This window comes from Salmo salar, chromosome ssa29 (assembly GCF_905237065.1).
Source record: "Salmo salar chromosome ssa29, Ssal_v3.1, whole genome shotgun sequence".
Classification (NCBI taxonomy): domain Eukaryota; kingdom Metazoa; phylum Chordata; class Actinopteri; order Salmoniformes; family Salmonidae; genus Salmo; species Salmo salar.
Window position 1 is genome coordinate 20,770,281 of NC_059470.1, and position 18,369 is coordinate 20,788,649.

An 18,369-nucleotide genomic window follows, 5' to 3' on the forward strand; every position below is an offset into this window, starting at 1 on the left:
AAATAGTTTCTGACTACGATCAGATAATGATGCGTGTGGAGTGTAGGCTATGCGTGCCTGAGCGTATGCATCTCTGCATATTCGTGTGTATGCAATCAAGGGTATGCTGATGCATGGGAAGATCAGATTTTGTTTTAAAGTAAATTGTAGCCTAACATTTAAGAATAGGCTATTTCATAACAACTCGGGGAACAGTACACAGCAGACGCACGTATTAATTATTATAGTGGAATCAAGTGTAATTGATGTAGCTGAAACCAGGGGTTACGGATTGAATTAGCGAAATTCAGTTGGGTATTGCTGACTGGCTCTTCAAATTTCAGGCCTCTTCGTTGTTGCAAATTACTTTAGCTGTAAGGCATTATGTAAAACTAGTTCTACCTGTTTAAGATCAAATTATGGCAAAATTAAAAAATTCGTATTAAAACAGTAGCCTATGTAAATTACAGGTTTGTATCAAAGTAAACAAACGAAAGAAAATGTGTTTTTTTTCCCTTCAGAAATGGGGGCAATGGCATTGCATGTTCATTCCTTGATAGGCCCATAGCCTTCACGTGCTTTCGATAGCTGCCATTGTGATAGACATGTATAATGCTTTCGTTTCGCTCTCAAAAAACGCTTTCATTTACCCCCGATACATTTATTAAATAACATTAGCATTAATGACACACGTGAGGGGCTTCCTAATACCAGTGAATGCTATTTAATACGATTGTTTCCTTTAAAGTGACTATTTATGCTTTTTTTTAATGGAAGGCGCAGCCGGGTATTCCTCTTTATGAGTGAGCTATTGTGCCTGGGGTTAGGATCCCACACACAATCTGAGATGCAGCCAACAAAAACAGCCCTGACAGACAATGGCTCGCTTCACCTGCTACAGCACTGCACCGCAATTATACCAAGGACATGTACAGTTAGGCTTCATTCACCTTATTTGAAAACAACTGCTTCGGAATAAAACAGACCGTCTGGGCTTAAAATATGCAGATAATAAATAACCGCTATTTTGGAAAATGTAAAAGAAAAGGGGGGGGGGGTTGAAGAAAAGTTGCTCAGTAGGCCTAAATCTATCTCGATGTCACAACATCCCCATGCCACAACGCTCTCGACTAGAACCAGAGAGTGGAAAATAGAACAGACACAGACACAGGATATGCATATACATCCACCGACTCCACTCCACCATGCTTCAGTAGAGATTGATTTCGAGGTGCATGCCATCAATACACAATCAAAACTCCATTTGAATTCGCTTATGTAATGCATCGTCCCCGTGGCTTTGGGCAAGCAAAACAAGGCTACAGCAGGTGTGTTAGAAGCATACATGATCATTTGCATCGATATGACTACAACGAAGCCTATGGGTAGAGATGTGAGCAAATATAAGATATATCCACATGCCAACTTATTTGTCATATCATTTAACTGAATGCAGTTGAAATAGGTTTCCCACATTTTATTCCAACTGAATGCTGTCAAACAACACCAATAATTACAGACAGGCTAGTAATAACAAATATTTGATGCATGTCTTAAAAAAGCGTTAACAAAAACCAAATAAAAAAACAATAGAATGGTAGGGAAAGGCAAATGTAATAACCTTCAACACAGCCATATACATCTCACTGATTTTAAAGAACGGTTTTGCTTGAGGGCTGGCGCTTCACACACACACTTCAAACACCAATGAATTCATTGTTTTCTGTGTGTCATTTGGCATGGTAAAAAAGCTCGGCTCCGGGTTTGAATGATCCTGTGCTCTGAACTATGAGTTGAAAGTATAAGTTGTTTTATTATACTTGAGGGAAACAATGGGTTCAGCTGCTTATTGCAAGGAACACTCGTCAGGGGAGAGTTAAACTCAATTACTGTAACCGTGCTGAATAGAAAAAAAATGCCAAGAACGAAAATACACCCGGGCGTATCACCCACTGAATAAAAAATGAAAATATATGAATAAAAATCAACATGAAGCGTATCAAATGTTTATTTTTTTCTGGGCAACAAAGGACTATAATACATTGACAGGCATGGGAACTATTGCCAGCACAAGTCTATACAATACAGCTAAAACTGCCTCCAATCTGGACATTGGACATACAAGATATCAGATGGTCCCAAATGCTTAGAATTACTTCGAACATAAAAAAAAAATAATCAAAAGACAATATCCATTTATTGCTTTTATGGTGCTTCAAGGGAAGAACAAGTGAAACGTATTCTGATTGGCACAACACATAAAAGCTTGTATAAAAACAAGAAAGTAGAAACACAAAACAGTTCTCTTCGGGGTCTCGATTATGCACTTTTCAATTAAAAAACTGAATGGAATAAGGATGATATAGCTAGAGAGAAATGGAGGTTTATTTCTATTAAATTTGTTTACTTGCTTCAATGTCGCCTCAACATGCTACAAGAGGGCTGAATTGAAATATCCCAGAGAAAAAAAATACCCCAAACTTCTGTTTTCTAAGAACCATAAAACCACATGAAGAACTAACCGAATATTTAAACCCACTAAAACAGGAGGCACCAGATAAATAAAAAATAAGTTTCAACAGACGCACCATATTTACAATTCCCATTAAATTACACATAAATAAATATATACATACATGAACACAGATTCCCTTATATAACCGTGAATCGTGTTGAAATTCAAAGTTCAAGTTGGTCGCTTGGAGTGAGAGTCTACAACTGAAGTCATGACATGGAACTGTGTGGATTTTTTTCAAGTTTATTATTCACAATACTGATAATAATTCATCCTCTTTTAGCTTCTTTTTGTCACATGGCTACAATCGTAAATTGAGAGATATAAGGGTCGCTCGATTTCAGTCCGTTGCAGCTCATAAAAAGAGGGAGTACATAAAAAGTCATAGATGTGGCAGAGATCTTTCCCTCTCTGGATCTGTTCCTTTGCGCCTTTCAGCATTTTTTTTCTTTTTAATTATTGTGGGGATCTTGCGCATCACTTCCCGTGAATCCAAAGTTGAATGGTATTAAAAACAAACATGTAAAATCATCGCGAGATCAGGAAGTGGCACGTTTACTTGATCAATAGTATTTATATGTATTTATAATATTTATATTGGGCTTTCAGGTGGGAATCACTTTCTGTGCTTCTCGTCTTTGTCTCCGCCTTTAGTGCCGCTGTCTGAGTGACTGTTGTTGTTCAGGTACATTTTGTCCATGGCTTTAATCGCCTCGGTCAGATAGTTCTGAAGAGCGGTGAGGGCCGCGCACATGGCCGGGGTCCCGAATCCGTGAGAAATGAGACTGAAATGGGTCAAGCAACTCTGAATCCCTGGCTCAAGAATAGGTTGTGGTCGAGAATTCCCCAAGGGCGTACGGTCCTGGGAAAGCAGGTCTGTGAATTCTTTGCAGATTTGCCTAAAATGGGGAGACAATATATATGTTAATTACAATCATAATGCCAGTCTGCCCCTAATATGACGTATAGGCCTATACAAGACATGATCAAAGATCCTATTAATTTGATATAGTTAGTACTACAACATTAGAATGTGGCCAATCGCATATTTGCTCAAAGGGACGTATAAGTATAGTGTCATACTATGTCTAAATGTTATAATGTAGTGAGGAAAGGTTGATGTTGGAATAAAACCAACTATGTTTCAATGCAATCCCAATCACAGCAAACAAAATGGTTGCATATGGATGAATCTGAGGCCTGTTCAAGCGACCAATAACACTATATTGGATAGTCTCAGGCTATTCGTGCACGTGTTTTATTCAATGCTTACGCAACGCGAAAATGCTTGGCATGAATCAAATACAGAGCATGGATATCCAATTCAATAGGCCTAATATTAGTTGAAAGTGTCAAATTCAAGAAGTGTTTGTTCAATGTGGCATTTTGTCGTGTGCATAACATCACCTGATGACCTATCTGGCTTATTAGAAGGACAAATAATTTGACATTAGTCGATTAATTTGTATCCAATATTCTTTTGGTCAGTTTTAATGTCACATCCATTCAATAGCCTACTACAATGTAACACAAATAACGAGTCCATAAATCAACACTTTAGAAATGCATGTGCAATATATAGGCCTATCAAAAAGCCTACAAAAAAAATATAAAAAACGAATTTATAGAATTGACCACGATCATCCATTTGTGTTTGCAAACACTGTCGATGTAAACACGAGAATTACATATTTTTTTTTTACATATGAAATGTAATAATACAGCACTTACTTCGTTGCCAATAACATGTTTTTCCTCTGGACTTGTTCGTTTGGGTCGGAGTGCTGACGGTTTGTATATTCAGCTACTGCCTTGGCCGGAAACTCAGTCTCGCATACGTAACCAAAATCTCTGGCAAGATGCACGGCTTCGCCTGAGAAGGAAAGAATGGATTGAGTGTATACTATATTGCTCTAAATTGGACATCAAATATAGACCAATTAACACTTCCATTTAACACATGATTCATCTAATGAACGTCCTCGGCCAAAGAGAAGGCCTTGTCTTTGCGTCAACTTCTAAATCAGTAGGCTATAGGCTAGCACTTGTACCTTCCATCACATGATGGATTATTTTATTTTTGTATTTTTTGTTGTTGTCATTTAGCAGACGCTGTTATCCAGAGAGGCATTTGGGTTAAGTGCCTTGCTCAAGAGAACATCTACATATTTTTCACCTTGTCGGCCCGGGAATTCGAACCAGCAACCTTTCGGTTACTGGCCCAACGCCCATAACCGCTAGGCTGCCTGTTATCAATAAGAGTCAGGCCCCCATTCCGTGAGAAGAGTTAAATATCACGGAAGCAATATAAAATGTCATAAGTAGCGTCATGCATATCACCATGTCATTGCTTAGCCATCCCTAAACATTATTGAAAGTCCAGCAGATCATACAACGAAAGCAATTTTAAAAGGCTATATGCAAATCTCGCTCCTACATACTTTAGCCATGAGAATTATAGGTTCATTCCATTGAGGTCTGCCTTTTTTTGTAGATTTTTTCAAGTCTTTGGTTTTAATTTCCTGAAACAGTTGGGTTTTTACTGCGGGGCTTCCTGCCATAAGCCTCAACTCCGGAAGAACGCATGCGCCAATTAGCATCAAAGCTCAAGTCCAGTAAACTCGTTTCCATAAAATGGAGCGGATCATAAACAATAACAGCACTTCAGAAAAACGCAGTGTCTCTTCACTAAATAACCGAGTGTCTTCATATCCCCCCCCCCCACACACACACTTTATCGCAAAGAATCCTATATTTCTTCAACCTCATTACCATACAGCACCCAATTTCAATGAAGTACAATGAATATTGCATTCGCTCTACGACTGTAATGATTAACAGGAACCAATGAACCGTCCCAGGCTTTCACCTTTAAAATCCACAGCTCACCAAATACCACCGCACTGAATAATAAGGTTCAACTTTGCAAGCAAAATGGATTTATTCAATAGCAATGGCATCCTCATAGTGTGCCACAATTACCTAATTTATTATTTAATAGTCTCACAACATATAGATCTTCCATAGGTCACTTCCACTTCAATCACAGAGCAACAGAAAGTGTCCCTGCATGTGTAAATAATACAAGTCTAATAGCAGTAGCAGTAGCTGTAGCTGTTGGCTAGTAGGCCCACTACTACTAGTATTACTATAACTATGATTATTACTACTGTTACTATAACTATGATTATTACTGCTACTAATACTACTATAACTATGATTATTACTACTGTTACTATAACTATGATTATTACTACTACTAATACTACTATAACTATGATTATTACTACAACTACTACTACTATAACAATGATTATTACTACTACTACTACTACTACTACAACTATGATTATTACTACGACTATTACTACTATTACTCCTATTAATACTACTACTACTATTACTATAACTATGATTACTACTACTACTACTACTAGCCTAAAATAGGCCTTATAATAATGATCATGATAACAAGCCACTATAGGGTTAATAAATCAATCGATCCACCTCTGCCAGAGGTGAAACAGCTCCACACTCACGCTAGACAATAAATAAGCAAATGCCCATAACCCTGCTTCAACAAGGAGCCTAGTTCATCTGGCACAAACTAGGCCAGCCAGGCTAACCGACCCCCACCTCACACTGTAGTAGCCTATTCTAGGACCACTTTCACGAGAGGATTGCACACATGAAGGCTAAATACACAGGCCAATGTTGCGAAGAGCCTTTTAAAATTATTACCATCATCCTCTCGTTCAAAAACACACATATATCCTTCATGCCTGACTGGTTTGCAAGGCAAAGTCAGTCCAAATGACATGGATGAGCGCATATACTGATTTCGAATGTCCCCCCTGAAACCGTTCAAAGCACCTGCTATCCCGGGAACCGGAACTCAGATCATTTACAATGCAACTTACCTTCGACTAGTGACGTCAGCAGGGTAACGTTTGCGGCTTTGCGTCTACCTGCAGGTAGATTTAATCCGATTTTATCCAATTTCTCTCTGAGGGACCTTCCGCCATTCTTAGACTTGGCCCTGTGACAAGAACAGAAAAATAGGTTGTATGAATAGGCTAATTTGTAAAATGGCATGTATTTTTTTTTTTTACCATCATTGTTACACACTATCTGATCCAAAAAGGTCTGAATGAATAAGTATGTTATTAATCATATTATTGCATCAAAGAGGTAGCTATCTTGATTTAAAAAATAACAATGCCATAATAGCATCGTCTTCCTTCCATATGCTTCTATAACACTATCGGTGTCTACAGGTCTATGTGTGTGCCAATATAGGCTATGTATTTTCAAATCACTGAAACTACTTTATTTGAATGCACAGTGTATACCCAAAATACTGGCTTTGTGTCTAGTTTGGAATCTATAGACTAAACACTGAAGTAGTTTACTGTTGTAGGTGTAGGCCTATATATGATGTGCTTAAACTAGTCTTCCGGGGTTGAGGGTAAGGCCAAAAGGCCTACATTAATTTGTGGGCAACATTGTGAGTGTAAAGTTAATATGGAATTTAACAGTCTGGCTTTTGGGCTGTTTTAAATGCAGGAGGTGTCACGCTTGGTCGATTTTAATTATACCTGGGATAAAGAATGAGGAGCGACATTAAAGTCCGGCTCACCTTCTCAGCACCCCGCCCAGCAGTGACGCGTTGAGGCACTCAGGCGGCGAAAGGCGTCTCTGCACTTCCGCCACCGTGACCTTGTATTTTGATGTGGAGCTGAGCAGAGACAGGCGACCCGGAACAGAGCAGAACACCTCGTTGGGGTTTACCACACCGCCAAAAAGACCGTCCTTATTTATCGGAATGGCGGAGACGTTGTTGTTCTTGGATAAAGAAACTGGACCTATGGAAGAAAGAGAACAAGTTCAGTGAATCTTATTCAATGTAGACCGTTAATCAGATGAGATTCATATCAAACGCGGTGTGTGTGTAGAGGCCTACACACAATTAAAACAATTGGCATAGGATATGACAGGCCAAATAATAATAATAATATTAACACGAATAATAAACATTAACAATGATAATATAGGCCTATTTATTGTTTTCTTGTTTTTGTTATTAGGCCTACGCACAAAGGCCTAACCATTGCTAAATGTTGTACCATATTGTAGACCTCGTATAGGCCCATATTTGTTTAGGGTAGGCTATCTATGCAATTTGAGCTCTGAAACATCGCAAGCTTTTGCAGACGCGCGCGCACACATGTTGCAATACTTAAAACACACACACACACACACACACACACAGACACAGCACGCGAAGAGAAGCCTTTTTTCAAATATCCGTGGTCTCCCCAAAAATACAGTCGCGCGTGTGATTTCACTTTGCAGGGTTACCGTTTTGTGTGCAGTAACCGGAGACAAAGGGACTAGCGCTTTTGGATAGATCACTTGTGACATTAATAGCCCAGGGGAGGCTAATAGAGACGATAGGAGTTAAACGAACTCTTGAGATTACTAATATAAGAGCCAATTATCATGTTGATGCGGAAAGAGCATCTCTCAAGATTTATCCCCTGCGCATCTAATTTGAACTGACAAAAGACTCCACATAGCGAGAGGAGTAACGTTCAACCTGACCATGAAGTAGGCCTAGCACGCCAGAAATGGTCTTATAGGAGTAAACAATCGAATTCACACGCAATTATGCTAGGCCCATATATGATAATACAACACTGAACGCATTATTCCATAATCAACCGAAGCCAAACACTGATGGAATGAGACTCTATAAATGGTTTAAAGACCTTGCCTATTTTTGCAGTCTATATTGTTTTCCACCTTTGATGCAGGATCTGGTATCATCCTGACACTTAATACATAGAGCATTACCAACTGCCATTTTAGATTTTCTCCCGAACGGGCCTATATTTACGATATATAGCGAAAAGATGCGTCAACACATTAAAACCACTAGCTTAAACAGCATAGCCTATATAGGGCATATTCGCATCTGACTTGGCCTACTCTGAAATGCTGACATTGGCATTAATTGATGAAAAGGTGCATGCAGTTAGTTTGATGCACTCAAGCTCACGTAATAAAAAACACTGCGCATTAATCCACTTGGTTCAGTGAGGCGCTGACTACCGCACAAGCTCCGGAGCAGAGTGGTGGTGTGGTGTGGTGTGCAGCTTGTGGAAACATACATGGCATCTCGAAGGAAATTGCTTACCTTTTTTAATTACAGTCTGATCTGGGATGTGAATTCCTTGATCCTCAACATGCTGCAACACACAGATGCAAAATACACTATTTAATATAGAATACAATGGAATTAATTTTACATGTCATGCTGTTTGCAAAAGACTGGCATGTAGCTCACAATCCAAATATATGATGGGCCTCTTATTATTTTCAATGAGGGTGATAATGGCTATAGCTGTTGGGCAGTGCCCGTCATGCATATCAGACTTAAATAATGAGGCTCTGTCGCCCAATAATCATGACCTAATTCCATCCGCAGAATGGATACTTACGAATAACTATGATTCCAAATTGTATTCGGAATAAAGGTGGTATTACACGTCGTGCACGCTAATTGGGGATTAGGCATTTGTTTTAGAAAAAAAACAAACGCGTCATTGTACAGGCCTTTACTTACTCGATGTATTCGTATTACCTGCGGAGCGATGGAACTTAATCTAAAACATGGTGCTCACAGTGTGCCTGCATGTGCAAAACTACCGAGTGGACATTTTATTATTGCTCTCAGCCTCCTGCTCATATCGGGACTTGAGTATTTTCAATGAGCACAATTAAATTAAAGATGAAGGGAGGATATCCAGAATCATGTCCAAAAATGACAGGGAATATTAATCAACAAGCGCGGTATACCATCCATTTTGTGAGAGGGGTTGCAGATCATATTATAGTTCTCAGAGCTTCAGCTTTGATCTGTTTGCTTAGGGCAAGTGTTTATAACGCTATGCATCTTTTCAGTGGAGAGAGAGGGTCAACAAAAATACTACGGCTAATAAAGTGCAAACACAGCTGGAGAATATAGACGGAATAATCCATGCAAATAGGCTTTTATACAGTGTTTCACTCGAGAGCCGTTTGTAAAATGTAATTTCTGTTGGGACATTTACATAAAAAGGGCTCTGTCAATTAAATGCAATGGTTATGGCCATAATCTTTGACCATTTCTGCATTTATAAAATTGCATGCCATGCACTGAGTCATTAAATGTAGGCCGTGACATTTCATACAGAGCTGCCAATTTACAGCAGCAAACACTTAGGCTATAGAAGGCTACGTGTGTAGGCCTAATAATAATTTCAAAATAACAATAAGAAAATAATAACAACAACAATTATTATAATAATAACAACAACAACAATAATGTAATAGTAAAAATGTAATAGTAATAATAATATAATTACCAAATAATGCTGAATTACCTGAACATCTTCTAAAGAGTGAGGTATTCCATGGATTGGGATAGAATCTGAGAGTCCCGTATCGATTCCGTGGCCCGACGGCAGGAGCACTTCTCTACGGTACTCCCTACAGAGCTGATGGGGCAAGCCACGGTGCTGGTGCAGCAAACTGCTCTCCTGACTTTGCCTCTGGCCCGGCCAGCCAGGGTGTTGTGGCTGCGGCTGAGCGTGCAGGGAGTTGAGGGAGTAGGGGTCGTTGACGTGCGAGTATGGGTCCTGAGACTGGGGGTAGATTGGCTGGTAGGGCGGAGGAAAGTACGGTGGCTGGAAGTCGGAGTTTGGGGTATGGGAGAGTGGAGGGGCGCTATATGGAGACTGGCCCACGCCTCCCAGCTGAGGTAGCCTGGCTGTCCCATTGCTGGTACCGTCGTGACGATCCTGCAGAAAAAAAGAATCGGAGAAATTAAACCTATACACCAGCCCTCCATTTTACCCGTTTTCACCGGGGCTTTTATGGACTGTCACCTACCATAATTGAATGTCTATTCAAAGTCGTTGGTTGAAATAAAATCAACAGCATTTATCTGTTGAACGCAGCAATAATAGCCTAATAATAATAATGCTAACAATAATAACAGTGATAATTACTGTAGGCTAATAACACACCCGTAGGCCTATTTGATGATTTTCAGGGGGAAATGATTACAGTTAAAATATTTAGATAGGCCTACTGAAATGAAATATGAGAGCAATCTTGCATTTTCTTTCTTTTTTGTATGATCGTTTAGCAAAACTATTTGACTAAAAAAGGCAATAATCGGAGTCTGATTGCTGCACGAAGTAGGCTATAAGTAGTAGTCTTTGCCACCGAGTCCAACTTACCATCGCGGAAAAGCTGTGCACTAACATCTGCGAAGATTTTCGAGCGATTCAAAAGAGAATTTTCAGAAGAAAAACGTTGATAAAACAACGAAAATTTACGAGCAAACAAAATAATGCCAGCAACAACACTATTGAAAGATCACGGAGCCCAATGTTCAGATAAGCACCACCGAAGAACGATAATCCATCAGAATTTGGTTAAATTCCCACTGCCCTTCATTCGATTCTAAAATGCAATGTTTGGTCTTGCGGATTTATGTTTAAAGTTTCTTGTATCCCTGTTCCGTCTTCTGTCTCTATCACTGTGCTGTTCCCTCGACTGAGCTCATATTAGCAAAGAGCTGCTTCTTTCCTTGGACTCCTAATAGCAGATATTCATGACTATTAATATTACACGAATTCTTAATAAGGGAAGAATGGTCGGAAATCGAGCGTGAAGCGAGGAAGCAACTCAAGGCAGAGTCTGCACTAAATGACGTCCATTGAATGAGGAATCAGTATATCTATCTAATCAGAGATGGGGAGAGAAAGAGGGAGTGAGTGAGGAGGGGAGAGAGAGAGGGAGACAAAAAGAGGGACATTCTCTTGCGTCTGACGAATCAGAGAGAGGGGGGAACATTTTAAAAGGTTCGAAGGCAAGCACAAGTGAAAGAAAGGCAGAATGAAGGGGGGACCAGAGATAGAGGAAGAGCCATGGAAGGAAACAATGTGCACCTCTGATTCGTGTGAAAATCCGGCAAACGCTGAGGGCATCTCGGCTGGCACATTTTTACTGTTCAGAGGGCGGTTGTCTGCTCGCCATGTCCCTTTGTTTTTCACTTCAGTTTCCGACGCCTCGCTTTCCATGGCCCTTCCCGAGTCTCTCGAATGAATTAATCCACGGTTATTTGATTTCAAACTACGCCAGCCGAGCTAACTTTCACTCCGAGCAAATATATTCAAAAGTTATTATACGGATACGCAAGCTTAAGACATCCACTTTCCACTTTTAACCTATTTGCACGCGACCATTTTGACAAAACAGCAAAATAGTAACCATTATGAAAACACGGTAGTTAACACTGATTTCACAACAGAAACAGGTCTATTAGCCTAACCGTAAACTAAACTTGAATGAGAGAATCACAAATTCAAACACGGGCAGCGAAATCCAGCCCAGCGTTTCGCCCCTGCTCTTTGCTTGCGTATTCTCCAGACGCGGTTAAAACACGTTCAACTGGCTGCACCACTCCTAAACAACTCCCTGATATGACTGCCAAACTTTCTATTCTATAATAACAATAACACAGCGTGTGCAGTGCACACACACCACTAAGGGCTCGAAATGCACCGATTTATTTTATAAGAATGTAAGGGATAGGCATCCTATTATTTAAACACATTATTTTCAACTTACTTCTTTTTCGATGATACAGTCAACACATGCATTTTGGGTATGTCTCCCTAAGTGCATTCTCTTACATTCTATGTACATTTAGCATGTTTCAGCAGTGAGTTTTGATAAATCCTATTTTATACAATTACGTTTTAAATTATATAAATATATATATTTTTTCCTATATATTTGCCATTTATTACTTTAATTTATTGATGTGAAAATGTATTATTATTATTACAATTACTTTATTTGCACTGTTAATATTGAAACTGTGTAAAATGTATTTTTCTACACAATTAAAAATTGCATTACTCCATATCAAAATAGCAAAATATCTAACATATGAAATAAACCAGTATGCATCTGTATATCCTTCAATGAATTAAATATGTTCCCAGACAACTGTCAAAACAATTACAGATTGACAAAATGAAAATAAAGCAGTATACCCCATTAATTACATGAAAACAGCAATAAATCAAATATGAGCCTCTTACCTCGCAATCTTCATATTTTATATTATCAGTTAATTTCCAAAGCATTTTCATGGGTTGTGGTGGGTATTGAGAGCGCCTTTCCTTGTTTTACACAGTGAATTGTGCTCTAGCTGAAACTATTTTAGTTGAGCTTGGCTGTCTGCGCTCTGAGATCTCCCTCTAATGGTGAAAGTAAAAGGCTCGCGCACCACTGTAATAACATTCGCATTCCCTCATTAGCATATCAACAGCCGCTTGATTCCCATCTGCCCAACACCAATGGACAACACAGGTAACACTGGAGCGAAAATTTCACATGTATTTACTTCTCCCACATTCAATGAGAATATACAGCAGGAATTGAGCGTACATTTTATAAGCATTCTCTGTGACAAAAAGGCAACAACACACCCTGCACCTGGGGGTGTGAACGTTCATTTGATGGCTATGATAAAACAAATAATTGGATAATACATGTTGTGTATTAATTTGCTTCCTTTGTCGTGCATATTCGTTTCAGGAAATGTGGTTTCATAAAAACAACTGTTTATGTAACAGCTTCATAAAAACAAGTTCCATCATCTCACACCCTATATGGGCCTATGGTATAATCTGTCTATGCTTACATTTTAGGATGGTTAACTTGCTCTGAAGAGCGTGCCACACGTAAATACTCTATCTAGTGCTCTCTTCATACTTTGTGGCCAAACTGATTTTGGTAAACTGTTGTTTTAGACGTATTGAGAGTTGAGACCATGAAAAGCTATTCTGTCACTGTCATGCAAAAGAAGAAACACTCTAAAGTGGGTATACATCTCCATTGACGACATGTAAGAGCGCCGTATTTGGAATGTAAATAATTAACACAACAACATAGCTTGTTTAATGTGAATGAGGGTCTGAAGTATTTGGGCGGGTCAAGAACCAGGTCGCCAACTCCTAGGCGTTGGCCTCTCCTAGTTCAGATTTACATTTTTGGTGGGGTACCTTTACAACCGGTTGTTATTAATGAGAGGGCCCATGAATCTAGATCACAATGACAACTATCAGCGGGGTAAAGGTGCCTTAAAAAATAAATCGTGGGGTGTGTGGGTCTGTATGTGTTTCTATATGCTGCTGTGTGGATTTTAGAGGTTGTGTGCTTTTGGAGAGTGAAACCAAAAGGCTCAATCTCACCATGGCTTGGATTGTTTCACCGACTTCAGTTTCACCGCGTTAGAAAGTTCTGTTTTACAATCGACATGAAATAATTCTTTAAAAATCAATTGCATTAGGCCAACGTGCCCCTCCAAAGTAATAGGCCTACATCGGAGAGATTTGTTTTGACATTTTAGATGACAAGAACCACAACTTCCGGGCGAGCTATAACTTTAGTATGAGATGCCATTTATCATATCATAGACGAATTAACATATAAAATGATCAATTGGAGCATCCTATGTATGATTTGTGCTATTTTTATTGATTTTATTCATATTTCAATAAACTCTAGCCTATAGCAAAACAATTCGTGTTATATCCTAAAGAATACTCTATGGGCTATTATTTGCTTCTATATAAGGAACGGTTTTCTATAGTCTTAAATTGCATGATATATAAAGTGATGTAACCTTCTATGCAAGTTAAATCTGCTTTCCCCAAGTTATTACGAAAGCCAATGCGCTATTGTTAATCAGGCGTAAATAGGAACATAATCGACTTTTGCGAGAAAAAAGAACACTGTCAAAGTAAAAATAATTACAACTATTGAATAATTGTATAATATTTAGGCTAAATATAGTGCTAGCCTACTAATTCTACAATGAAAAGTTGATGGCAATGCATTTACCAATTGTGGCCATATATTCGACATATATTACACTCCTGTAGGCTAGTTAGTAGTCTACCCGTTCTTTGTCTTGAAATAAACAGCACATACCTGCCAATCCCCCATTTTGCCCATTATTGACATCATTGTTTCTTCAATTTGCCTGGATATGGTAGATCACACGTCGTGTTATCTCATTGAGGCTTCCGTCCATAAGCCAATTTTTGCTTTTACTTGTGGTGAACGAGATCAGCTCACCTGGCCATAAAAACCCTCTGGGCCACCTGGTGGCACATGCGCAATAGACCGGATGTGTTAACCTACCTGAAGTAGAGGTAATGCTCTTTTGTGAATATGCTTTTGGGGCTTACTACGTTCAATTGTGAATGAACATATGGCTGGAAAGTGTGTGGACGAAACTTTCGCACAGAATCGCATTTTTTTTTTCATCCATGGGCTAACTGTTGTGAATACAACAATATAACAATATCATTTGCATACCGTTTATATATGTAAAATACAAAAGTAAATGAAAAATCTATATATTATTGAATATCAACATCATGTCAATAAGTCGGCTATATCAGTTGATTATAAAATATTTATTCACATTAAAAATGAAACTGTGTCAAGATCAAATCTGAAGGTTAACTGTAACATCATTACTTAAACACAATCTACCAGATTCCCATACGTGTATTGGGGTCATGGTTTATTTATCATCTGTTTATTTCTAATACATACTTATGAAGACGCCTCAGGCCAGAAATGAATGAGCTCAGCTCTTCACCAGGCACACCAAAAAATAAAAAGAGCAACACGTGCGCTCACCGAGGTGTTAATGGTAATGATGGTCCAAAAAGTATTTTCTTTCTAATTCTAACCGGACACATGTCGACTCTACCTATGGGGCGCTCAACAACATGGTTGCACTGCACTGTCAATTGCATAATGGAAAGATATATCTGGCTTGAATTATGATGTATTATTTAGTTGATATAAATATGACAAATAAACCATAACGATAAGTATTCCCTTTCAAATTCAACAAATTCAAAGCTATATAGACTATTTTAAACAACAGGCCTTTTCCTGAGAAAACACAGCTCAGTTGAATTACAGTCACACAATTGGGCAAATATTGAAATATTTTAGATTACATATTTGTTTTTGTCTTGCATTTGACTGTGGTGTTTGGCAACTGTGCGGTCTATAAACTTGTATTCTATACATATTTGTACTATGTTTGGGCAACTTTAATATTCCCTCAATGTTTGACTTCAAAGTCAATCGATTTGAAAATAATAAAAGTGCAGGCAGGAATACAGATAAAAAAGAACAATCTAAAACATATATTCAGAGCAACAAGGTGTAGCTAACTGCAGTACTGCGCACAGGGAACGCGAGCAAGTGTGTTAAAGAGTTCTGGACAGGATCCGTTTCCATGTGAATATCCAACCTGTTTGTCTAAGACTTGGTTTCAACCACTTCCACCCCTGCCAGGAGCCCCCGGCACAATTTCAGTTAAGCATCATAAAACCGTACAAGATGTTTAATAGGCAACGATACTGAAACGACTGGTTGCACCTTTTGGGCATTGATATATCTCACAATTTAGCAAGGATAATGCGCAATGCATTTTGCCAATAACATCTCAAATGTATTATTATTATTAGTAGTAGTAGTAGTATTTCAGATGTTTACTGAATTATTAGTCCTATGCTAAATAAATGGTCTACTTCAAAACATGACATGTCATAGAATATTACAATGGCTAGAGAAACGCGTCCTCGTGCGTAATTCTTATTTGTCCAAACTTTGGCGCATTACTTTATTCATTATTTAACAAGTTAGGAGTGATGAAACGCTAAGCCGTATAGCTAAGTAAAGAAATATCTAATGGTTTGAAGAACTATAAAATCACTCCGCTGCAAGGTATTTACCATTATCCAGGAGTAAAACATCATTTACACAGAATTTGCCTATATTATATTCCTCCGCAAATCTATAGAGAGGCCTCTCACATAATGTTATGAATTCTGGATTTCTGGTCGTGTAGGCCTACCCTATGCGTTTGAAGTGATGAAACAATCGTTGGTTTTCAAATTATGATCCCCAGAAGAATAAACTGTGGTCTGGCGCCATCAAGTTCTAAAAGAAAGAAAAGCGCTGCAGAAAGGCAAAAAAGTTTCAAATTCAACTGTAATTGAAACCAAATGTATTGGAATAGAAATACAGGAAGAAATAGTAAGCCAAAAGCCTACCAGGTCTGTGCAGTGCAGTTCGCAACATGAGTTTTCATATCACTGCAAGGATAATTAAACAAATAATAATAATCTATATGCCAAAATTAACTTTAGGTTATATCGATAACCTATAAGAGTGATTTATGCGTTATACTGGAATCGAACACATATTCTTTCAAATTAACCCTTTGATCTCAACCTAAAATCCTTCATAATGATAATCATCTCAGATGTGGCCCAATCTGGACACAGACGTCAACAGGCATAAATCGTTATTGATCCTCTTCCGCCATCTTGTGGCTGAAATTATACAATTTAAAGGGACCATATCGCTCCCAAACTAAAATGTAGTCAATTCACCTGGACAGTTATTACATTTTTCCCTTACTTAGGTACTTGATAGACCTATTCTGTTTTGGCAGTAGACCTAGTTGGCTATAGTGCTCCATTCTGAAAATATGTCAATCTAAAACACCTTACAAGCACTCAAATTCAACTCATATTAGGCGTATCTCTGACTGAGGATATTCTTGTCTGCATTAGGCCTACATTTATGAAAAGTAATACACTCATTACATAGCATTGTTAAATACAAGTGGTAGGCCTAATGTGTCACAATACATTCACTGAAAATAAGGTCCCACATATATTTCTACTATCAGTTGTTTTTCATCAATTAATTACAGTCCTTTCATTGTAGGGTTTTACAATTCATTGTAGACTTTTAACAGAGCTCGTGTGACTTTAAAGCTAATGGGCGCATTCCGGCAGATCACATTTGTCAAGTCGGTGACATGGTCGGACTACTGCATTTGGCGCCCACCCATAGTGAAGAGAGAGAAATGTGCAGTTTTATTCTACACATTTTGTCATAAGGCTAAGAGAAAATGTTGCGGTTTTAAAGAAAATCTCCGCAATTCTACACTTTTTGCCATGGGGCAGGTAATTTTTGTTGTTGCGGTTTTATAGTTCATCTCTTGATTTTGTTCATATTTTGCCATTAGGCTGAGAAAACATTTTGCAGTTTCAAAGCAAATTTCCAGCTATTCTACATATTTTCCCATGAGGTTGAGAGACAATTTAGCAGTTTTAAAGCAAATGTCCTGCAATTCTACAAATGTTGCTGTCATATGCTATCTGGGAACACTGCGTGCCCCTTCGGTAATCTGGCCCTGGTCAGTCACCACCTTTCAAAGTGTGTTGCTTTATGGGGATAAGAATTGTCCGATTTGCATCTACTGCAAGTTTCTGCAGATGGACTTCAATGTCATCCTGCAGCCATTGCCTGCATTGTGGGAGGCTTTATTGTCAACAAATCATTTTTATTGTATTTTTTACTCACACGAACGTGACCAAAGACATGATTGAAACATGAACCAACTTTGCTGTGAATCATGTATACAGTGGATACATACAAATTAATGTGATGTTTGAGGCTCTCTCACTAATTGATTGTACAATGTGCACACATATTGTAAGATTTCAGTTTGTGAGTGTGTGATATGGGGGTTGGAGACATGTTTATTTCGACATTATAAAGAAAAACTTTTATCAATAATGGCAACACTGCCATGTTGGATCTGAGCCTTGCTGTTGGAAAACCTCCCCCGACTTCACTTCTCCACATTCATCTACCATCAGTTGCTTTAGCCTTACAACTCAAATGCTCCCATTTTGAAA

General features: G+C 38.5%; 1 protein-coding gene across 8 annotated transcripts; it reads right to left on the bottom strand.

Annotated features, from left to right (window-relative positions):
- Window positions 1–1,971: 1,971 nt before the first annotated feature.
- LOC106590328 (transcription factor AP-2-alpha) lies at window positions 1,972–14,737 on the bottom strand. 8 transcript variants are annotated; one of them, XM_014181206.2, is made up of 7 exons: window positions 14,555–14,737; window positions 9,922–10,338; window positions 8,694–8,745; window positions 7,134–7,359; window positions 6,415–6,533; window positions 4,226–4,367; window positions 1,972–3,393 (listed from the first exon to the last, which is right to left on the bottom strand). In XM_014181206.2, exons 1-7 carry the CDS (start codon window positions 14,588–14,590, stop codon window positions 3,111–3,113), a joined length of 1,275 nt encoding a protein of 424 aa, XP_014036681.1. In that variant the 5' UTR covers window positions 14,591–14,737; the 3' UTR covers window positions 1,972–3,110. The 8 variants fall into 8 exon arrangements, with proteins under 8 accessions (XP_014036681.1, XP_014036677.1, XP_014036676.1 ...); XM_014181202.2 differs by having other exon boundaries at window positions 9,904–10,338; XM_014181201.2 differs by lacking the exon at window positions 14,555–14,737 and adding an exon at window positions 12,658–12,952 and having other exon boundaries at window positions 9,904–10,338.
- Between the last annotated feature and the right edge of the window lie 3,632 nt (window positions 14,738–18,369).